The sequence below is a fragment of the Erpetoichthys calabaricus genome, chromosome 4, assembly GCF_900747795.2.
Source record: "Erpetoichthys calabaricus chromosome 4, fErpCal1.3, whole genome shotgun sequence".
NCBI classification, from domain to species: Eukaryota; Metazoa; Chordata; class Cladistia; order Polypteriformes; family Polypteridae; genus Erpetoichthys; species Erpetoichthys calabaricus.
Genome location: NC_041397.2, coordinates 205619455 through 205643979, shown reverse-complemented (window position 1 = coordinate 205643979; position 24525 = coordinate 205619455). Strand labels below are relative to the sequence as shown.

Below are 24525 nucleotides of genomic sequence, written 5' to 3'. Positions count from 1 at the left end.
TATATATATATACACACAGTATATATTTTATATACAGTATATATATATACTATATTCTTTTGCATGTTTGTCACACAAAATGTTTCTGATCATCAAACACATTTAACCATTAGTCAAATATAACACAAGTAAACACAAAATGCAGTTTTTAAATGATGGTTTTTATTATTTAGGGAGAAAAAAAATCCAAACCTACATGGCCCTGTGTGAAAAAGTAATTGCCCCCTTGTTAAAAAATAACCTAACTGTGGTGTATCACACCTGAGTTCAATTTCCATAGCCACCCCCAGGCCTGATTACTGCCACACCTGTTTCAATCAAGAAATCACTTAAATAGGAGCTGCCTGACACAGAGAAGTAGACCAAAAGCACCTCAAAAGCTAGACATCATGCCAAGATCCAAAGAAATTCAGGAACAAATGAGAACAGAAGTAATTGAGATCTATCAGTCTGGTAAAGGTTATAAAGCCATTTCTAAAGCTTTGGGACTCCAGCGAACCACAGTGAGAGCCATTATCCACAAATGGCAAAAACATGGAACAGTGGTGAACCTTCCCAGGAGTGGGCGGCCGACCAAAATTACCCCAAGAGCGCAGAGACGACTCATCCGAGAGGTCACAAAAGACCCCAGGACAACGTCTAAAGAACTGCAGGCCTCACTTGCCTCAATTAAGGTCAGTGTTCACGACTCCACCATAAGAAAGAGACTGGGCAAAAACGGCCTGCATGGCAGATTTCCAAGACGCAAACCACTGGTAAGCAAAAAGAACATTAGGGCTCGTCTCAATTTTGCTAAGAAACATCTCAATGATTGCCAAGACTTTTGGGAAAATACCTTGTGGACTGATGAGACAAAAGTTGAACTTTTTGGAAGGCAAATATCCCGTTACATCTGGCGTAAAAGGAACACAGCATTTCAGAAAAAGAACATCATACCAACAGTAAAATATGGTGGTGGTAGTGTGATGGTCTGGGGTTGTTTTGCAGCTTCAGGACCTGGAAGGCTTGCTGTGATAGATGGAACCATGAATTCTACTGTCTACCAAAAAATCCTGAAGGAGAATGTCTGGCCATCTGTTCGTCAACTCAAGCTGAAGCGATCTTGGGTGCTGCAACAGGACAATGACCCAAAACACACCAGCAAATCCACCTCTGAATGGCTGAAGAAAAACAAAATGAAGACTTTGGAGTGGCCTAGTCAAAGTCCTGACCTGAATCCAATTGAGATGCTATGGCATGACCTTAAAAAGGCGGTTCATTCTAGAAAACCCTCAAATAAAGCTGAATTACAACAATTTTGCAAAGATGAGTGGGCCAAAATTCCTCCAGAGCGCTGTAAAAGACTCATTGCAAGTTATCGCAAACGCTTGATTGCAGTTATTGCTGCTAAGGGTGGCCCAACCAGTTATTAGGTGCAGGGGGCAATTACTTTTTCACACAGGGCCATGTAGGTTTGGATTTTTTTTTCTCCCTAAATAATAAAAACCACCATTTACAAACTGCATTTTGTGTTTACTTGTGTTATATTTGACTAATGGTTAAATGTGTTTGATGATCAGAAACATTTTGTGTGACAAACATGCAAAAGAATAAGAAATCAGGAAGGGGGCAAATAGTTTTTCACACCACTGTATATATATACACACATACACACAGTACTGTGCAAAAGTTTTAGGCAGGTGTGAAAAAATGTTGTAAACAAAGAATGCTTTCAGAAATATAAATAATGATTGTTTATTGTTATCAATTTACAAAACGCAAAGTGAGCAAACAAAAGAAAAATCTAAATCAAATCAATATTTGGTGTTCCTACCTTTTGCCTTCAAACCAGCATCAATTCTTATAGGTACACTTGCACAAAGTCAGGGATTTTGTAGGATTATAGTCAGGTGTATGATCATCCAATTATACCAAACAGGTGCTAATGATCATCAATGTCACACGTAGGTTGAAACACAGTCATTAACTGAAACAGAAACTGCTGTGTAGGGGGCTTAAAACTGGGTGAGGAACAGCCAAACTCTGCTACCAAGGTGAGGTTGTGGAAGACAGTTTCATGTCATGGCAAGATTGAGCACAGCAACAAGACACAAGGTAGTTATACTGCATCAGCAAGGTCTCTCCCAGACAAAGATTTCAAAGCAGACTGGGGTTCCAAGATGTGCTGTTCAAGTTCTTTTGAAGAAGCACAAAGAAACGGGCAACGTTGAAGATCGTACATGCAGTGGTCGGCCAAGGAAACAGTGCAGCAGATGAAAGACACATCAAGCTTATTACCCTTCCAAATCGGAAGATGTCCAGCAGTGCCCTCAGCTCAGAACTGGCAGAAACCAGTGGGACCCAGGTACACCCATCTACTGTCCAGAGAAGTCTGGCCAAAAGTGGTCTTCATGGAAGAGTTGCAGCCAAAAAGCCATACCTCCGACGTGGAAACAAGGCCAAGCGACTCAAGTATGCATGAAAACATGGGAACTGGGGTGCAGAAAAATGGCAGCAGGTGCTCTGGACTGATGAGTCAAAATTTGAAATATTTGGCTGTAGCAGAAGGCAGTTTGTTTGTCGAAAGGCTGGAGAGCGGTACAATAATGAGTGTCTGCAGGCAACAGTGAAGCATGGTGGAGGTTCCTTGAACGTTTGGGGCTGCATTTCTGCAAATGGAGTTGGAGATTTGGTCAGGATTAATGGTGTTCTCAATGCTGAGAAATACAGGCAGATACTTATCCATCATGCAATACCATCAGAGAGGCGTATGATTGGCCCCAAATTTATTCTGCAGCAGGACAACGACCCCAAACATACAGCCAAAGTCATTAAGAACTATCTTCAGCGTAAAGAAGAACAAGAAGTCCTGGAAGTGATGGTATGGCCCCCACAGAGCCCTGATCTCAACATCATCGAGTGTGTCTGGGATTACATGAAGAGATAGAAGGATGTGAGGAAGCCTACATCCAGAGAAGATCTGTGGTTAGTTCTCCAAGATGTTTGGAACAACCTACCAGCCAAGTTCCTTCAAAAACTGTGTGCAAGTGTACCTAGAAGAATTGATGCTGAAGCTTGTGGCATCATATTCAAAAAGACTTGAGGCTGTAATTGCTGCCAAAGGTGCATCGACAAAGTATTGAGCAAAGGCTGTGAATACTTATGTACATGTGCTTTCTCAATTTTTTTATTTTTAATAAATTTGCAAAAATCTCAAGTAAACTTTTTTCACGTTGTCATTATGGGGTGTTGTGTGTAGAATTCTGAGGAAAAAAATGAATTTAATCCATTTTGGAATAAGGCTGTAACATAACAAAATGTGGAAAAAGTGATGCGCTGTGAATACTTTCCGGATGCACTGTATCTTCTTGCATTACCCTGAGTTTCATGGCTAGAATAACATTGTGAAATAGCTGAAAAAGATAAGAAGGTCATTCCTTAAGGGTGAAACTTGATGTGATAAAGCATAGGGTAATTACTGTAGTTTTATTAACAGTATTTAATGAATGACAATGTCTTAGTAGTTATTTTTGATGTCTAATATTATTAAACTTGTCATTTAGCCCGTTACAATAACGGGCGCTAGAACAGTAGTGCATAAACATTAGTAGGAACAGTCTATATTAAATGGCAAGAGACTTTGACCTCATTCTTTTTGTTGGTTGTATTTTTCTTTCTTTCAGCCTTTCTTTTGTTGATGTTTACTTGCTGAGCTGACCGTTCTTCGTGGGCTGCCACCGTGTATTGTGTGTCCTTAATTTTCTGTGACAGTAATACTGTCTTGTACGTCCGTAATATACCTTTAATTTTCTCTGGCGGTAATACAGGCGTGCACGTCGGTAATAAGCCTTTAATCTCCTCTGACAGTAATACTGGCTTGTATATGGCTGTAATATGCGTCACTGTATTGTGTACCTTTAATTTCCTCTCACAGTAATACTGGTTTGTATTTCCGTAAAACGCCTCTAACTTTCTCTGACAGTAATATCGCGCATCGCACCGTGCCCCGCGCATGCGCACTTCACCAGAAGCCCTGAGCATGCGCACTTTACCAGAAGACACACACACACACGGACACCTGGACGCACAAAGGGATTTTATTAAAGAGGATTAACTCTGGCAATTTTTATGTATTTCAGTGTTATATAAAAAAAACTTGGGAAATTTCTGGGGGCCAGAAATGCTTTAAATTTTTTTCAATTAAATTAATAATACTTTGGCATTCACATTATAAACATTTATTTTCTGAAGAAGACTTCAGAAATGGATTAACTTTGAAAAATTGGTGAAGCCTACATACGTATATATAATTATATGTCAGTTACAAGGTACAATACATCTTGCCATCGGTTTTGAAAGCCACAACTACCTACAAATGACATTATACACATTGATCACAAAAACCTTTCATCTGCCCTTATAGCTTGGACATCCTCCAATGATTCATAACTTCTTAGTTAGAAAAATCTAGTTCTTTGAAATTTGAGTGGTATTCAGCCTTGTAAGTAAATGGATTTGTTGCTTTAAAAGAATTCCACTGTATTATTTAATGCTCACTACATAATTTTTCAACATCGAGATCTTAATCTCATTACACTGCATCAATAGTAAATTATAGGCAATTTATTGTCAAGTGAAAATGTACAGTTGAATTCTTACTTGCATGTGTTAATCAAAATGCAACATAACAAAAAATAAATTACAAAATTAGGGACTACAGAAGTAAACAAACTTAAGTACATTTTTGCATAACTGTGTACATGATAATAGATATAAAGTATTTAATCAAAAACATGGATAATGCCTGTTATGAAAATAATTCCACTGATAAAACCTTATATCTGAAAAAGTAGCTCAGCATTAAGAACTGCATTAAATACTACTATTAGACAAATTGTGTCATGGCCTATATGCGAAAGGTAGATAAACAGATACACAACTCTCCTAAAACTTTTTTAGCAGTAAAAAGAATGTGCTGTAACACCTAAAAACAGATACACAACTCTCCTAAAACTTTTTTTAGCAGTAAAAAGAATGTGCTGTAACACCTAATCTCTTAAAAAAGTGCAAATAAAATACAAGCAGTACAGAAAACCAATTGACATACATAATAACATGTCATATTACAAAGCAGACAGTAAATGCAGATTACCTGTGTATCCATCTCTTATAGTAAACAGGCAGGACACCACTGGGGCCTTCTTCCTGGAATGCACTTATAAGATTTTCAAGTATAGTTACAGTCCGACTAATTAGCTGTTCCACTGAGAGAGTGCTTAGATCTGTTCTATTTTCCTTGTTATATTGAACTATGAGATCATTAATGCAAATCGTAGGGTTACTGTTGCTCACATTAAATCCACAACCTTGAGAAAAAAAAGACAACGATGGAAAAAAAAACCAGAAAGGTATTTTTCCTAATACATCAAAACAAATTAACAGACTGAGTAGAATGAATGAGGAAGCATAAATATAGCTATCTGTTTATTCAATCAAATAAAAGGACACAGGGCACCGTTAAACTGAATATTCTGTATTTTATGCTGAGTTCTAGGTATAAAATTTAAATTTTCAAAATAATGAGCAAAACATGCTTAAAACTGCATAGCATCCACACAAATTTTTTATGAACAAAACTTACACATTTTAGCACTGTATTTCTTAACATTTTTTTAAACCAGATCAAGTAGATGATACTGCACCACCTGCAGGATTACTAAAAACTATGGAAAGTTTTGTTATCTCTTTTGCAAATTTAGAAATGAGCTTATTTTACTGTGTCTTACAATGGAAAGACATCCACACTACTATTGGTTACTACTTTGCAACTAATGCTGACAGGATAATTGGATTCACAAATGTTATATTAAAATCAAAAATCGTATATTGCCAATTGTATTAATTGCCAGCATAAATTACATAACATGAAAAGGGTATACCATACAGTACATTTTATCAAAATACAGAAATGTTTGAATCCATTAACAGAATCTGATTTGTGCATTTCAGATTTGCGGAGTCTGTAAGCCTTTGCCAACATCACCAATCATAACACATGAACCAGCCCTGCACAGTGTACTGTGCATTGTAAAGCACATTCACACACACATTCACACTCACACAAGCTAATAATCTGTCTAATTCAGAATATTTAAACCATCATTACTATGATTTTCACTCTATTTTCCTTGTTGAGGATCATAGTGGTAGCATGCTGAGCTGGTTGACCAGGCCCCAGTAACTTTCTAAAGTCATTTCTGGGGAATTCTTAGAAACTACTGGGTCATGAAGAAATATAATCCCCCAGTGTGTCCTGCATCAGCTTCTTTGTCTTCTCCCAATGTGCGAAACCTCACCTGTCTATAAAAGACGGTACCCAAACCACTTCAAAAGGATAATCTTGATACAGAGAAGCAGTGCATCTACTCTGAAGAGTCAGCCTAGCAATTCTGAACAGAAGCTATATTTCAACTGCTTATACTTACTCATTCAGTCATTACCGTGAGCATGTGAAAATATACTGTAGCAAGTGAGGATGTAGACTGAAAAGTAAATGAAAATCTTAGTCCAGTGACTTAGCTTCCTTTTTGCTACTACAATCTGAGACACTGTTCACAAAACTGCTTATACTACACCAATTTGATGGTTAATCTTCCAATCACCTCTACCCACACATGTGAACAAGACCCAAAGGTACTTGAAATTCTCCAGTTGGGGCAGCTGTTCACTTTTTCCTTGAAAAGAACATGTCACACTTTTTAATCACGTGCTCTAACTGTAATTCTAACCATATCACACTCAGCTGCTAACCATTTCAGTGCATGCAGGAGATCAGAATTATCTGTGTCTTGATATTCTGTCCAAGAGAATCATTAACAAAAGAGAAGACATTACCTTTGTAAAGTCCATCCAAGTAACTAACTCTCATTCTGCAAATGCAGGTACATGATTGCATGAAGCAACAACCCCAAAATGTCATCAATGCACATTCAATGAAATAGTACAGGATACATGGTCATTGTTTTTTTCCAAATCCATATGTTGTAAGGATTGCAAATTTCTATTAGCACTGACAGAAGTCTGAAGGCACTGTCGCTGCATTTCATGGGGCACTGAAGAAGCATCTTCGCCAGAATACCCCTACAATATCCAGTGATAGATAGATAGATAGATAGATAGATAGATAGATAGATAGATAGATAGATAGATAGATAGATAGATAGATAGATAGATAGATAGATAGATAGATAGATAGATAGATAGATAGATAGATAGATAGATAGATAGATAGATAGATAGATAGATAGATAGATAGATAGATAGATAGATAAAACCAAACTAAAAAATCTTAAATACATTCTTACTCAAACATACCCACTAGAGCATGAAATGTTGAACCAATTATTGTCGAAGAAACCAGAACACCACCCAGTTTCATCAAGTCAGAGTAGTAAATGTCATTTGGCCACTTCACTCGTAGGTTAATATCCTAAAAACAGACAGAAAATATTTTGATATTTTTAGGTAATTATTTCTTATTACAAACAAAATCTATCCTACTACATTAAATTGTATTTTGACCATATACAATATATTTGCAAATGTTGTATGTTCTTTAAGCCCTTAGCTCTTTGATCTATTTATGGTTGTGTTGACTCTTGGGGGGAAAAAAGACCAGTCCCTCTGGCACATACTTTTTACTGATGACACTATGTTGTGTAGCACCAAAAAGGAAAAGTGGAGAGGAAGATGGAAGAATGGAAAGGGGCTTTGAAAGATGGAGGACTCAATATAAACAGGAAGAAGACAGAATATTTGAGGTTTAATTATGATTAGGATTCAGAAGCTGGCCTGCAGGGAGAGCTATGGAAAATAGCGGATAGTTTAAATACTTAGAAAGGAGGGAAGCAGAAGAAGTCAGATGTGGCAAGAATGAGAATGTTGAGATGGATATGTTAAGTTATAAAGAAGGATAGAATAAATGAGACGGTCAGAAGTACAACAAAAGTAAGAGAAATATCTAAGGAAGTACTGGAAAGTGGGATGAATGCATACTTTATTTTGGGGGAACTTATCTCGTCATAACCATTTGTTTTCTATGTTTGATACAATTCTGCATCCACCTTCACAGTGTGATTTTAACTTCTTTAAGTCTGATCTCTAGTCTCTCACCTTATCCAAATCATTTTGAAAATCAAGAGAAATGATACTGTATGCAAGCATCTGAAAAACTGCTCATGTTGCTTCCTCACAGAATTCTACCGTATGTTCCAAAGAAAATCTTTCCTGTGTAAACTCGGGTTGCCTGTTAAATAGTACACTTGTTCTATCATGTGCTGCTTAAGTTTTTCTTTAACAACTGCTTCCATTAATTTATCAGTGATACATTTCAAATTAATGTTACTAGGATCTGCCAGATTGCCTTTTTTCCAGTCTTTAGGAATTGCAGTTATTTTTGAAAAAAGAAAAAGTAGCAAGGGTTTGTATACTGTATGTAAATACTAGTTTCTTTGTGCTACAGTGCATGCTGGGAAGGGGATTATAATCCTTTAACAATTGTTTGCAATATTATGTTTGTAGCTTCGTATTCGTTGTAAAGTTAATCATAGGAATTTGCTATGCTGGATCAGAGAAAGAGCAATAAACAAAATAAGTCTCCCATGATGGTCTTCAGTAATGCTAACTGAATGTCACCTATAAAAGGGGTACCAGATACTCCTGATACTTATATCGGGATGGAGTTGATTAACAAACTCCTGGTGGCCAGGTGAAACCACCTGCTTCTCAGGCAAAAGAAGTTCTGTGGTGTCTCTGTGTGGACCAACCAACTGCAAGGTAACAGGTAGATGTGATGCTACTTGAGTAACAGGGAAAAGTAAGACAGATCCTGAAGAGGCAGACATTAGTGATGGAGACAAGATCTTTCAATCAGTATTTATAAGGAGAATACTGAACAGAGGATTTTCAAGGGTTACCGTTCGTGTTTATGAAAGGTATTCTATAATGAAATTACACTAATTATAAAACAGAAGGGTTAAACAAATAAAAAACAATCATTGTTTTTTCCAAGCACAAGCAGTTGTTAAACTGGCTTCACCCCTTAAATTGGCTCTGTAGCTTTTATAAAAATTGTGGTAGTATTATAATTATCTACAGTGATCCCTCGCTATATCGCGCTTCGCCTTTTGTGGCTTCACTCCATCGCGGATTTTATATGTAAGCATATTTAAATATATATCGCGGATTTTTTGCTGGTTCGCGGATTTCTGCGGACAATGGGTCTTTTAATTTCTGGTACATGCTTCCTCAGTTGGTTTGCCCAGTTGATTTCATACAAGGGACGCTATTGGCAGATGGCTGAGAAGCTAGATTGCTTACTCTTCTCTCTCTCTTGCTCTGACTTTCTCTGATCCTGACGTATGGGGATTGAGCAGGGGGGCTGTTCGCACACCTAGACGATATGGACGCTCGTCTAAAAATGCTGAAAGATTATCTTCACGTTGCTATCTTTTGTGCAGCTGCTTCCTGAAACAACATGCTGCACGGTGCTTTGCATACTTAAAAGCTCGAAGGGCACGTATTGATTTTTGACTGAAAAACAAACTCTGTCTCTCTCTATCTCTCTCTCTCCCTGCTCCTGACGGAGGGGGTGTGAGCTGCCGCCTTCAACAGCTTTGTGCCGCGGTGCTTCGCATACTTAAAAGCCAAACAGCCCTATTGATTTGTTTGCTAGAGATTGTTTTCTCTATCTATGTGACATTCTGTGCTCCTGACACGCACTCCTTTGAAGAGGAAGATATGTTTGCATTCTTTTAATTGTGAGACAAATTTGAAAAAGAGACAAATGTTTGTTTGCAGTGTTTGAATAACGTTCCTGTCTCTCTACAACCTCCTGTGTTTCTGCACAAATCTGTGACCCAAGCATGACAATATAAAAATAACCATATAAACATATGGTTTCTACTTCACGGATTTTCTTATTTCGCGGGTGGCTCTGGAACGCAACCCCCGCGATGGAGGAGGGATTACTGTAAAGCAAAAATCATACCATTATTTCTTAATAAAATAGGGTACACTATTTCTTCATTAAACTACAAGCACATTTATTACAGTGGAATGAAGTAAACAAAGTCCTCAGTAGGGGTAGCATAAGATGACACATGCAGAAATGTCTTGGCAGGCAGTACATGAGCACATGACTATATTTTAACATACCTGGGGCGATAAAAAGCAATATTTTGTACCAAAGAAAAATGAGAAGTCAAGCAAAATGACAAGTTTTATTGGCTATCTAAAAAGATTACAATATGCAAGCTTTTGAGCCAACTCAGGCCCCTTCTTCAGGCAGTTTTTCAGTTAGCCAATAAAATGACGTCTCATTGCATCCACAATTGCTAACTTGGTGCAACACTCTACCACTACAGATATACAGTGTATCCGGAAAGTATTCATAGCGCATCACTTTTTCCACATTTTGTTATGTTACAGCCTTATTCCAAAATGGATTAAATTCATTTTTTCCTCAGAATTCTACACACAACACCCCATAATGACAACGTGAAAAAAGTTTACTTCAGGTTTTTGCAAATTTATTAAAAATAAAAAAACTGAGAAATCACATGTACATAAGTATTCACAGCCTTTGCTCAATACTTTGTTGATGCACCTTTGGCAGCAATTACAGCCTCAAGTCTTTTTGAATATGATGCCACAAGCTTGGCACACCTATCCTTGGCCAGTTTCGCCCATTACTCTTTGCAGCACCTCTCAAGCTCCATCAGGTTGGATGGGAAGCGTTGGTGCACAGCCATTTTAAGATCTCTCCAGAGATGTTTAATCGGATTCAAGTCTGGGCTCTGGCTGGGCCACTCAAGGACATTCTGTGTGCTTAGGGTTGTTGTCCTACTGAAAGATGAACCATCGCCCCACTCTGAGGTCAAGAGCGCTCTGGAGCAGGTTTTCATCCAGGATATCTCTGTACATTGCTGCAGTCATCTTTCCCTTTATCCTGACTAGTCTCCCAGTTCCTGCCGCTGAAAAACATCCCCACAGCATGATGCTGCCACCACCATGCTTCACTGTAGGGATGGTATTGGCCTGGTGATGAGTGGTGCCTGGTTTCCTCCAAACGTGACACCTGGCATTCACATCAAAGAGTTCAATCTTTGTCTCATCAGATCAGAGAATTTTCTTTCTCATGGTCTGAGAGTCCTTCAGGTGCCTTTTGGCAAACTCCAGGCAGGCTGCCATGTGCCTTTTACTAAGGAGTGGCTTCCGTCTGGCCACTCTACCATACAGGCCTGATTGGTGGATTGCTGCAGAGATGGTTGTCCTTCTGGAAGGTTCTCCTCTCTCCACAGAGGACCTCTGGAGCTCTGACAGAGTGACCATCGGGTTCTTGGTCACCTCCCTTACTAAGGCCCTTCTCCCTCGATCGCTCAGTTTAGATGGCTGGCCAGCTCTAGGAAGAGTCCTGGTGGTTTCGAACTTCTTCCACTTACGGATGATGGAGGCCACTGTGCTCATTGGGACCTTCAAAGCAGCAGAAATTTTTCTGTAACCTTCCCCAGATTTGTGCCTTGAGACAATCCTGTTTCGGAGGTCTACAGACAATTCCTTTGACTTCATGCTTGGTTTGTGCTCTGACATGAACTGTCAACTGTGGGACCTTATATAGACAGGTGTGTGCATTTCCAAATCATGTCCAATTAACTGAATTTACCACAGGTGGACTCCAATTAAACTGCAGAAACATCTCAAGGATGATCAGGGGAAACAGGATGCACCTGAGCTCAATTTTGAGCTTCATGGCAAAGGCTGTGAATACTTATGTACATGTGCTTTCTCAATTTTTTTATTTTTAATAAATTTGCAAAAATCTCAAGTAAACTTTTTTCACGTTGTCATTATGGGGTGTTGTGTATAGAATTCTGAGGAAAAAAATGAATTTAATCCATTTTGGAATAAGGCTGTAACATAACAAAATGTGGAAAAAGTGATGCGCTGTGAATACTTTCCGGATGCACTCTAACAAAGAAAAAAAAAACATTTTGACTGAACATCTGCAATGGCAATCAGAAGGTTGCCGGTTCGAATCCCGTAAATGCCAATAGGGACTCTGCTCTGTTGGGCCCTTGAGCAAGGCCCTTAACCTGCAATTGCTGAGCGCTTTGAGTAGTGAGAAAAGCGCTATATAAATGCAAAGAATTATAGAACATGAATCTATCATTTTATATTTACCCTGCAATTTTATTAAAGGAGACTCACAAGTTCTTGCTGATGTTTTAACTGTTAATCATTTTATATATATATCATGTGTTTGAAGCTCACTGAAGACAAATCATGCATATCATCAATAATATTCAAAAATACTCTATGCTATATAACAGAAGGTTATTACTTTAAATATTTAAAGCTAGGAGTGGAAAATAAAAATCTCCTGGGAAAATGTGAAATTACAGTTTACCTCATATCCAGGTAATGTACGTACTGCCTCCACCACAGCAAGGGCCACCAGATGTTGTAGAAAAGGCAGCCTTTGGCCTAATTTGGACTCCAATGGAATGTTAACATACAGGGTAAACATGGCACAACCTAAAGGGCTCAGCCATACATTTCCAGAACGACCTGAAAAAAGGCAAATAAAATGTAAACTTTATTTCAGCTAATAGTGAAATATATATGCTGCATAGTGGAATACTCTACTGGATGACCAGACATAAAAACAAGCAGACAAATAAATAACAAAAAATCTGTTTTGACTTACAGTGGTAACCTTAAAAAGTGAACTTTTGCAAACATTAAAAGAAGGTATTTTCTTTGCTAGTTAAACATAGACGTGTAAAATAACACTGACAGTGCCACAGGCAAAAACTCAAGAGTATACAATGTTAAGAATAATAATAACGTAGAGTATGCTAATGCCTAGAGGTTAACTGTAAGAAAAAAGTAAAAAGAGGAAAATGCTTATTGGCCAAAGTGCTGGAAAAGTACCGACCTTTGCCTTTTGTCTGCCGAGTGGCTATAGCTATTAACCCCATTTCCTGTGGCAAGTGAAGCATCAACCTGTGAATGGTGAGAAAAAAGAAGTAGATCAGAACAAATAAAAGGGGTAAATACCATTGCAGTGCACAAATAGTCTGTTACATAGAAAAAATATGCTTGAACTGTGCTAAAGCAGAATACTGATTAAATCCGTAAAGAACTAGAAGAAGATCATGAAAGATCTTTAAAAATTTGCTTTTTTCCCCTATTGCTTATAGTATAATTATCACAGGTCTGTTTTAGTACTTTCTGAAGTATTTGCTTTTATTTGTTGGCTGAAACCAAAGTTAATTTACTCTGTATCTATAAATGAAAAGTATGGACATTTGGAATATGTCTATTTTCTAATTATGATTTGGAACATGACGCTATTTTGAGTTTTCTGCTTGGGTGGCAGGAACCAAGTTTAGAATGTTAGCTTGGTGGTTTTCCAAGTTTTCCATGTCAAACATTTAAAAAGAGGGCAAGTTAAATATGTTCAGTTACTGTCAGTTAGCACTCACCTAATTTCCTTGTTTTGTCTGGGCTTTCTCTCACATTCAAAATATGTGTGAGTTAGGCTAAGTGTTAACTCTGACATAGCCTGGTATGAGAGAATGTGATCGTGTCCTGTGACCTACTGGTGTTCCATCTAAGGTTAGTTATTAACTTAAAACTGATACTGCCATGTTAGACTCAGGCTTCCTGTCTATGCTGTGATATAAAGACAGGCTTAGAATATGCATGGATGGATGTTTTGATGAAGTGCATCATTAATACAAAGTAAGCTTTCATTCTTTTGCTAAAAGATGCCTATAAAAATCTTCATCAGCACGCAAGGTTTAATCCTTTTACGGAAAAAAAAGACTTTAGGCAAAATTCTGGTAATTTATTAATTTATTATTTGTATCTGCACGAGTTTTCTCTGCTAACCCCAAGTTTCTCCCAGTGTTCAAATTTGCATTGTGTCAGCAAGTAGACTAATGATACTAACAGTGAACATGACCGTGTGCTCATAGTGCCAACCACTGTGTAACCGTGCCTCTGTGAGATCATAGAAGTAAGAACATAGTGAGATTTTTGCAAGCTTCATAAACAGAAAGAAATTCTATGTTTCATCAAAACAAAAAGAAAATGCCGAATCAGAGTCTTAAAGTCGGAAATAATGAGATCTTTAAAACCAGGAAATTCAAAGAAATGTTTGTCAAAGAGAATACTTTTTTAATTCAATCTCACTGGGTTTTAAGGGGTGGCACGGTGGCGCAGTGGGTAGCGCTGCTGCCTCGCAGTTGGGAGACCTGGGGACCTGGGTTCGCTTCCCGGGTCCTCCCTGCGTGGAAATTGCATGTTCTGCCAGTGTCTGCGTGGGTTTCCTCCGGGCGCTCTGGTTTCCTCCCACAGTCCAAAGACATGCAGGTTAGGTGGGTTGGTGATTCTAAATTGGCCCTAGTGTGTGCTTGGTGTGTGGGTGTGTTTGTGTGTGTCCTGCGTTGGGTTGGCACCCTGCCCGGGATTGGTTCCTGCTTTGTGCCCTGTGTTGGCTGGGATTGGCTCCAGCAGACCCCTGTGACCCTGTGTTCGGATTCAGTGGGTTGGATTATGGATGGATGGATGGGTTTTTAAGTATGCCAAAGGACTACTGAAGCATCTTCCAGCTATGCTGGACTGATTATTTTGACCAATAAGGTGACCTGAGCTGTGAGGCAGTAGTGCCAGCCACTGCACCACAATGCTTCCCTGAGACAAAATTAATTGAATTAAATATCACAACAGTAAACTTTCTGGTAGGCAGGGCATAATCAACAAGCTTCCAGCTTAAATCCAGCATCATCACCCAGAACTCCATGGAGTCATCAGTGCGCACAGAATCATTACTACCAATGCACCCCAGGTAGTCACTCATCATTCGGTGCGACTGCTGCTATTGCCACCCTGTGTTAGACTGGGTCGCTGAGGATGGAAAAAGTCTATTCATTCATCATATTGCCCCTACCATGGCTGCTGCTGTTGTTGCAACTGACTGCTCTCCGATGGGCATGTGGAGAGGTAGCAGGGAGACAAAGGTGGGTGTACACCTCAAGCAGCTTACTGGTAAGGACAGAATGGAGGTGGTGCATCCTCTGTTCCTGCTGGCTTGGCTCCATACACTCCCCCATCTTGGCTTTGTACCAGGGGGTCTAGTAGTGTGTTGATCCAGTAATCGTTCCTGTTTCATAGCTTTAATCCAGGGGTCCCTACTAACGCATTGCAGCACAAGTTGAGAGGAACCTCAGCACCATGAAGCTGAGCACATGAGCAAAACATGGTACATGGGTCACTTTGCAAAGTCACAGGGCAGCCCTTATCTGACACCACACTGCTGGGAGGGTCATCCACCTCAGGACCTGATCCTGAAAGGCAGCCAAGATCGCAGGCCCAGTATGGCTCCTCTCACCCAGGCAAATCAGCTGCAGCACAGACTGGCATTGGCTGTGCAGCGCCATAGCAGAGCTTTTTGTCTGGGTTGGAGGTGGCTGGGCTGTAGGAGCAGGTGGAAGTGGCAGAGCAGAGTAGTCCATCTGGTCTTACCCTGATCCCTGGGATAGCACCACCAACTCTAATGGCGGCCCCCAAATGGCGCCCTCCCCAGCCCCTAGGAGGGTGAACCAATGGGCAGCAAATAATATGTACCACTCTTGCCCATGCTTACTTGTCTTTGTGTCGGTGGTAAAGTGGCAGAGTGACAGACCTACATTCCATGCCTCTTGATGGTAGAGGGCTGGGACAGCCTTTCCTACAAAATAATGGTGGCTGGGAATTTGCCAGGTGGGGATGCCACAGCGCATCAGCTGGCAGAAAGGGCCCATGTCCACCAGCCCTTAGGGCAGTAGCTGCAGTGGCAACAATTCTGCCAAGTGCCCATTAAGACCCTGTATTTGGGGTTCCTGTTACACACCAGCACCACAAAACAGGTTTACAAAAGATTTCCTTTTCAAAAAACTGTATTTTAAAATAAATGATCAAGACATTTTTTGATGCACATCCCTGGAATTAATTTTCTTTTGTAACCCAGTCTGTTAGCTATCATTGTGCTAATTTTACATGTTACAGTATATCCCATAACATTACAAAATGATACTGTTTGGCACAAGATATCCCTCTTTTTGGTAACATTGTGCCCCTTTTTGGAAATATTTAGTGTCCTGCACCCAGATCAGTCCCAAGGAGTAGTGTGCAATGGCTATGAAAATACATTTGAATGAAAAGCAATCCCCCGTGACAATTTCTGCAGTGTAATTGAGTGACATTTGATCATAGGGCTCCTCACATGAACCTTCGAGCAGGTGCACAACTAACATAGGGAGACTATGCAACAACAATAACAACATTTTTTGTACAGCTCAAAATCACACAAGGAGTGCTGCAATTGGGTTTTAACACAAGATTTCCTGAAGCGTATGAAAAAACTTGTAATCCTGGCCCACCTTAAATTCCTTTGCACCTCTCCATCAGCATCTTTTGTTTTGTAAATGTGTCAATAAGCACAAGCAGCAAGCAGCCTGATGCCCCATCCACCCCCTTGACGGTGCTCAATTCGGGCAAAAAGTTCTCCCAGTTCAAGCCAAGGCTCCTTATCTGCATGTGAGGTACCTGGAGTTGTATAGGGTAAATAATACAGTATATCGTTATTTGGAATACATGCATTTCATGTATGTTTCGTATCTACAAAGATCTGGGTAAGTGTAGGATGAAATGCGAGGCAGGAATTGTTGAACACATAACTAAAAAGGAAATGTTTTTCATATTTTAGTGATACTTGACAAAATATAAACATGAAGTGTATAATGTGTGAAGACTGGAGTCCAAATATCAAACAAACACTTTCGCAAAAGGTACAAATATAACAAGTGCGCTTTTATTCAAGAATATAACCATAGCAAAAGAAATCGGGTTAGGGTACAACACTGACACACGGCAGCTTGGGTGGTGCAGTGGTAAGAACTGCTGACTTGTAATCAAGAGGTCGTCGGTTCAATTCTGAGTGCAACCGGTTTGAGTAGATAGCTACTCTTATTGTTACTGTTACAGAATGTAAACATACATTTGATTTGAGTCTGTAACAGCCAGTGAAAATTTATTGTACTTGTAAAAGTTAGTTTTTTTAAAATTCAGTTTTATTCTCTCAGTCACGTTCACACTCTCCCAGATCTGACACTGTTAGTTTTCAAATAAAGTCATGCTATAGGAGAGGTGAACTCAGATGAAGATGAGGGTTCTACATCAGAGAAAGAGAAAAGAAGCCTTCCCCGCAAGAAACGTCCACTCACAAATAAGAACAACGCAGCTGCACCAGGCGCAAAGGTGAAAGATGGCACCATTTGGATGCAACAACAGGTCAGGCATCATCCTACCAGTCAATGTAACACATGGATGTCTTTCAAAGAAAAAGTAGAGCTTAGATAGCTCGCCAAGGTATCGTGCAAAGTCCTCTTTGTGATTAAGTTTTGTGAAGGTCTTTATATGAAAAACATTTACCGTAGATACTCGCGTATAAGTCGAAAAATTTATGCCTTAAAATTCATTAAAAAAAAAACAGGGTCGACTTATCCGCGGGGGAACACAATTGTCCATAGAATTTGGGTAATGACATTGTACACTCAACGCTCCACGGTGTTAAGTCACCGGTCATCTGCCGTTTCCCATGGTCTTTGAAATAATTATAAGCCAGCAATACTATTGCTAATTAGCTAGTTTTTTTCTAATTTCACTAAATAATTCTTTAAACTGTGAAATACTTGAATTTGAGCATTAGCTTTTGCAGGTTTTGGATAACAAACATACCATTAGCTGCCACGTGCAACCAGATTTGGAATCAAAAGAACCAAGGCAACGCACGCTATCAATGCGTTGAAAGCGCAGCCCGTGATTCAAAAAATTTCTCTGCCTACCTGTTTGTCTCGTCTGACAGTAGCTGAAAAGCAGCATCAGGAGACGGCAGCCTGAGGCAAGTCATGCTGTCTTGTGAAGTCTGGTAGCCAGTTCGGATCCCACTAATCAATGTCTGGGTATTCCTCCCACGCGAACCTTGCCGTAGCTGCATCAGCTGCGCGAATGCGTTCGGCTGGCAGCCGATCAGCTGGCGCGGCATCGGCTGGTGTCTGATCAGCTGATGCCGGCTTCTCACTCTCTTGCTCGATTCCTGATCACTGTCAATAAAATCCGATTCTGAAAAATCAGAGTCCGACTCAGCGATAATGTGCAATACATCGTCTGCCGAGTGTTTTCTTTTCTGCACTCGCTTCGCCCTTTTGACATATCGACACCATCTTGCCTTTGTTTACATTTCGCAGCTCATGCACACGCAAGGATTAGTTGCCAAGTCAACGAGTCTAGCATTTCTCCAAGCACAGAGGGAATGCTTGTGACGTGACAGTGAGTTTTGTCACCATTAACAGCTGACTGTCGCCCTCTATCTCTGATAGCTGTCAAGTTTTATCTTCGACTTATACGCGGGTTATAACTAAATTCGTAATTTTGGCTTAAACAATACACTCGACTTATCTGCGAGATCGACTAAAACGCGAGTATCTACTGTATATGTTACTTATATAGAAGTCACATTGAATGTTTACCTATTTACTTTGATCTAGTTACTTCTCTCCCTACAGCGTAAAGTCACAAGTAGACTGCAGAGCTTCCTGTGCATATACTGTATTACTTACCCTATACAACTCCAGGAACCTCACACGCAGACAAGGAGCCTTGGCTTGAGCTGGGAGTACTTTTTCCCCCCCCCCGAGTTCCATCAAGGCAGGGGATGGAATAGCAGGCTGCTTGTGCTGATCGACACATTTACAAAACAAAAGACACTGACTCCTTTAATATAGTAACACATCTAATTAAGGACAGCATCGAAGAAACGTCATTTGGTCTTAAAGAAAGGTGTCACAGTGTGTCATCTGCGTACAATTGAAAATTAACATAATGATAGACCCCAGTGGAAGCAGGTAAAGTGAAAACAGTAAAGGTCCATGACACCACATCTTACTTCTGTGTATAATGATGGAGTACTGTGAGCACATTTCTGTATGTACTGGAATCGATTTGATAAATAAGAACTAAATCAGGCAAGGAAAGTGCCTGTAAGCCCAATGTCAGTTTCCAGCCTGTGTAGTAAAATAGAATGGTCAATGGTGCCAAATGTTGTTCTTAAGTCTAATAACACAGTTACAGTGGAATTTCCTTCATTAGAAGATATCAGAATGTCATGTATAACACGCGTTAGTGCAGTTCCTGTACTATGACCAGTGAGGAAGCCAGACTGGAATTTCTCTAATAAATTGTGATGCATAAGGTGTGAATGAAGCTGATTGGTGACTACTTTTTCAAGTATTTTAGAGAGAATGGGTACATTTGAAATGGGTCTATATTATTAAGTATGTGTGGGTCTAGGTCTGACTTTTTAAGTAATGGTTTGAAGACTAACACTTTCAGTGCATAAGGTACTGTGCCATGCATTAATGAGCATTGTGCATTTAGTAGTTTTCTAGGCGCTGGATCTTGGGAAGAAGTGGTAGGTTTCTTTTTAGAAACTAAAGTCAAGACTTCCTGTTCTGTTACAGGATTAAAATTTCTAAAGTGTTGAAAACAAGACGAGACAGGATTTGCCAAGATAGTATGTGGTTTGCACTGTGATGCTGGGATCTAATATTTTTAATTTTGTCATTACAGAGGTTCATAAAGCCTGTACTGCTAAGATCTGTTTGTATTCTGCACTGTAGATCTGAATTCCCATTTGTTAAATTAGGCACTGCTCTAAACAGTATCAAAGGATTGTTGTTATTGTTTCACCTGTAGCTATAGTCACTTTAGTACGCGAGCAATTTGCCACACTAGTGTTTAGATCTGGCAGTACAGATCACACGTTCTGCACAGGTGTCTTTGTTGTCAAAGCGCAAATGCCACATGATAGTCTGATAGCGATCACGGGACATCGTATCTTTGATTGCCGGTACAACAAATAGTTCTGAGCAGGCATCAACCACAGCACCAATTGTGGTCGTCGCTGCTCTTATGAAAGAATGGAGATAAACGTCATTAACTCAGAGAGTGGCAAGTTCATTGTACCAAGTTAATGTCACTGACAGAATAAAACTGAATAACAACTTTTAACAGTGACTTTTACAAGTAGCTAAAATTTATACTGCATGTTACAGGCTCAAATCAAATGTATGTTATTATTATAGTCTAATAATAGCAGCTCACTACTCAAAACACGGAGTGCTTATACTTGAACCTGAAACCTTTTGGTTATAAGGCAGCAGTTCTTACATCTGCATCATCCAAGAATATGTATCAACTTTCTGTCGATTGATATTTGAGCTTGGGTTTTTAACTGATTGACAACAACATGTAAATTGAATGATTTCTTTTTTTACTTTGGTTATATTCTTGAATAAAAGCGCATGTGTTTATTTGATATTTGGACTAAAGTCTTCACACATTATACACTTCACATCATTATTGGTATAACATGAAAAAAGCTTCTGCTTTAGGTATGTGTTTAGCATTTCTTGCCTCATATTTCTTTTGATCATTTTAGACATAAAACACACATAAAATGTATGTGTTCCAAATAACAATATATTATTTACCCTATACAACTCCAGACACCTCACACGCAGATAAAGAGCCTTGAGCTGGAAGAACTTTTTGCCCAAGTTGAGCTACGGTGGGGGAATGGGATAACAGGCTGCTTGCTGCCTATGCTGATCGAAACATTTGCAAAACAAAAGACGCTAATGAGGAGAGGTGCGAAGGAATTTAAGGTGGCACAGGATTACGAGTTTTTTCGTAGACTTCAGGGATTCCAGCGTTAAACCAGGGTGAGTTTCTATGTGCTTGGGGATTCCATAGTGCATAATTTTAGAATTCCAAACTGTGTTAAACCAGCAGTTAATGTTAAATGTCTCCCAGGGGCGAAGATATCCGACATAGAGGCTCAATTGGATTGTGTTGCCGCTGATGAAGTATCTACCTTATTGCTTCATGACAGCACTAATGATATTTATTTACAGCAATCTGAGGTATTAAATGGGAACTTCATCTCTCTATGTACTGTACTGAAGCTAAAAGAAAACGTCGGAATTTAATTGTGCCCGGCCCTTTACCAAAATTATATAGAGGAGATGTGATTTATAGCAGATTGCATTCTCTTCACTGTTGACTAGAAACCTGGTGTGCAAATTACAGCATAGCCTTAGTGAACAACTGGGATGATTTTTGAGAAAGGCCTCGGTTTTTCATGACAGATGGTCTTCATCCTAACTGGAAGGGATCTTTTGTATTATCCCAAAACATGGCAGCAAAACTGCCTGACTGACTGATTAGAGCACAATCCAGTCCACAGTATTGTGATCTTAAATCACAAGTTGTTTATCCCACCTGTTACTTTTTTGAATTATCCTAAGGTGTTACCCATAATTCCTGATGTGGGGGTATCCTATAAATGTAGTCATGATGCAAACCTTAAATTATTTGATAAGCAAAAAATAAGGTGTATAATTAGACCAAAAGATAAAACTAGATTCCCCACCAGAATCTTTTTTGTGTTTTCTCAATGAAACCAAGTAAATCTGATATTGTTCTCCTAGCTGAGGAGTCATCAGATGGATACACATTCCTTCATAAATCTAGAGATACAGGTCGAGGAGGAGGGCATTGGAATAATTCACTGTGACAAAATGCAAATTGCTTCCAAAAATATTAGGCAACTTCACATATTTTGAGGCACACATATAAATATTAAAATATATTTCAGCACAATTTCAGTGCTAGTCTACAGACCACCCGGGCCACATATTCATTATTCATGACTGAATTTGGCAACCTTTTATCTGATTTGGCTATAAATTATGATCACGTAGTGTTGATGGGGGATTTCAATGTACACAATGATGGGGAAACTTACACTTTTAGCAAATGTTTTACTTATTTGTTAAATTCAGTAGGATGTTGCCAGATTGTCAAAGGTCCAACTCATAATCATAACCGTACATCAGATTTAATTATAACTTACAGAATTAAAATTCAAAATTTAAATATTTCTACATTATATGAAGTTTTTTCTGATCACTACTTAATTATGTTTGATTTTATTTTGCCATTACCAATACATTCACAGATAAAAGCAAAGACAGTGCAACATCTAGATTGTGTTTTCAAAATTTATTTTGAACAAGTGTAGTCATGCGAAACAATTTTGATCAGCTAACATCAAATGATGTAGACAGTGTCCAGATATGGTAATTGAACCCATGACACTTGAACTGAAGAAGTGCTCACTGTAACGCTTCGAAGTTAAACTATGCAATACTTACAAATCAAGCATTGCATCAAATCCTTCAGTAAATGAAGTCTCACAGAAGCTTGTGTGTAACAATGTGTAAAGATTAGTCTTTCACTGTATGTGGCTCATTGTAGGTGAGATCTTTGATAAAAGCAGATTCACTCAGCTGTGACATGCTGCTCACCTTGGCATATATGTGTAAAAATCATATATTTTAATAATGAAAAACAGCGGACAACATGGAAATGTCTTCTTCAAAGAAAACTTCCTTGGGGATGTAAAAATATTATTATTGCTTTTGACTGAGTTGTGGGTTTACTGCAACATAGACAAAGAACTTTGAAATATGATGGATTACCACTTGTGGGACAGCTCGTACGTAAGTGGTTAAATAAATATCACAGTTCCAACTGCAAAAATATTTACAATTAAAATTACGGTTTAAATAGAATTGTATACCAAAAACAAAACAATCCTTTGGTGCAACCAGAAAAGGAAAAATAAACTCAATGTGAAAATATCAAAGGCTCTTACCTAAATTTACTCAGTCCACTGGGTTATACTATCAGGCTTTAAAAACATATTAGAAAAAAGAAAAAAAACCATGCAACTAGGCTCTGTGAAAACCCACTCAATACATACAGATCTTTCAGAACTGAATTCAGGAGCCTAAATCCACTCCTTATAAACAGCCAACCACTCCCCCAACCTCGTTCTCTCTATCTCACTTACTCATTTCCTCACTCACTCTCTCGCTGTGCTACAGACTGCTTATCCCCTTGCTGCAGCCAACACTGTTCTTATAAAGACACCTCAATTCTCTCAGCCTGCCAACACAGTTGCATAGGGAAGTACTGATACAGTAATGAAGGGGAAATGGACACTAACAACCGACACCACATAACACAAATGAACATCACCCCTAAAATGAACCTATTCTCTAACATAAACTTCTTTCCAAAACCAGACTCAATAAGTGAACTGGACTCCCCCATGACTGTCTAAATGAGTATTCCTATAGGTCTACAACTGTCTTAAGCCACGGCAACTTTAAATCACTAGCAGGTATTTTAATATGTCACTCAGGAGGACCTTATCTGCAACTGATGGTGGGGAGACAAAAAGTTCCAGAAATAGCCACACAATATGTACTAATACTTTTTTGCACTTTTTGCCTGTTTTGGATCACTGTGTGCACTAGCACTCAGAAGACAGACTGCATACCATACCATGATTTTCTGTACTGAACTGGCATCCCTGTGAGGCCAAAGCATCATATTCTCACTACCATCATCTATCAACTGTACATAACAGTGCCAGACATAGCATGTCTTTTGATATACACTGTCAAAATCCATTCATTTTTCAAACTCACTACATCCTGAGCTGGTTTGCGAGAAAGATGGAACCTAACCCATTAAGTATAGGGTGCAAGACAGGAACAGTGCTTGAACAGAGTGTTAACATATTCACTGCCACCAGGACTATGGAGAAATATATATTGTGGAATTAATTATAATTGTACCATTTTGAAAATGACAAGTTACAGAAACAAATACCTTTGGATCGATGTTGCCAGTGTATATCAAATCATACACTACAGAAACATATTTACAACCTAAAAATACTTCTCTAAAGTATTTTAAATACAAACATTTTCCAGGAACAAAAGCTTCATTTCAGATATGTGCTTATTATCAGAAACAATTTACTGAGCATCATTTTACTGTAAAACACTGTAGAATTTTATTTTTAAAAGGTTTACGTTATTGCTCCATTATAACCACACTATATATGACAAAAAAGCCTGCAGAGTGGTTCTCATTTCCATCACTGATGCAGTAATTTAACAATATGAAGTACAAAATATGATTTACTGCAAACCATGACATAAACTCAATGCGAGGAGATTTAAGCAACAAAAAAATCTTCACATTCTAGTAGACTAGAATTGAAAAGTACACCGAAAATTGAACAAAAAAATGCTGTGTGCACAAATTACTTATTGCGTGCTAAGTAATAATTTTTCTCAGTTAGAAATCAATTGTACAATGCACATAGTATACTTCAATTTCAGTTCTCGGTCTATGACTAGTTGCATCTACTTCCAAGTAAGTAGGAAGACAAGAAAAACATGCTTTTCTCCATTCTATTTTGCCAGTTTAAATACGGGTATAATACATACTGAAAAAATA

At 38.8% G+C, this 24525-nt stretch overlaps 1 protein-coding gene across 2 annotated transcripts in view; it reads right to left on the bottom strand.

Moving 5' to 3' along the window:
- hlcs (holocarboxylase synthetase (biotin-(proprionyl-CoA-carboxylase (ATP-hydrolysing)) ligase)) overlaps positions 1 to 24525 on the bottom strand; it is a 246349-nt gene that overhangs the window by 4696 nt on the left and 217128 nt on the right. For both annotated transcript variants that reach the window (XM_028800229.2, XM_051926839.1), the window contains exons 7-10: positions 12977 to 13044; positions 12446 to 12606; positions 7354 to 7468; positions 5132 to 5345 (exon numbers count right to left, since the gene is read on the bottom strand). In XM_028800229.2, the coding sequence (XP_028656062.1) occupies positions 5132 to 5345; positions 7354 to 7468; positions 12446 to 12606; positions 12977 to 13044 (558 nt within the window). The remainder of the gene's footprint in view (positions 1 to 5131; positions 5346 to 7353; positions 7469 to 12445; positions 12607 to 12976; positions 13045 to 24525) is intronic.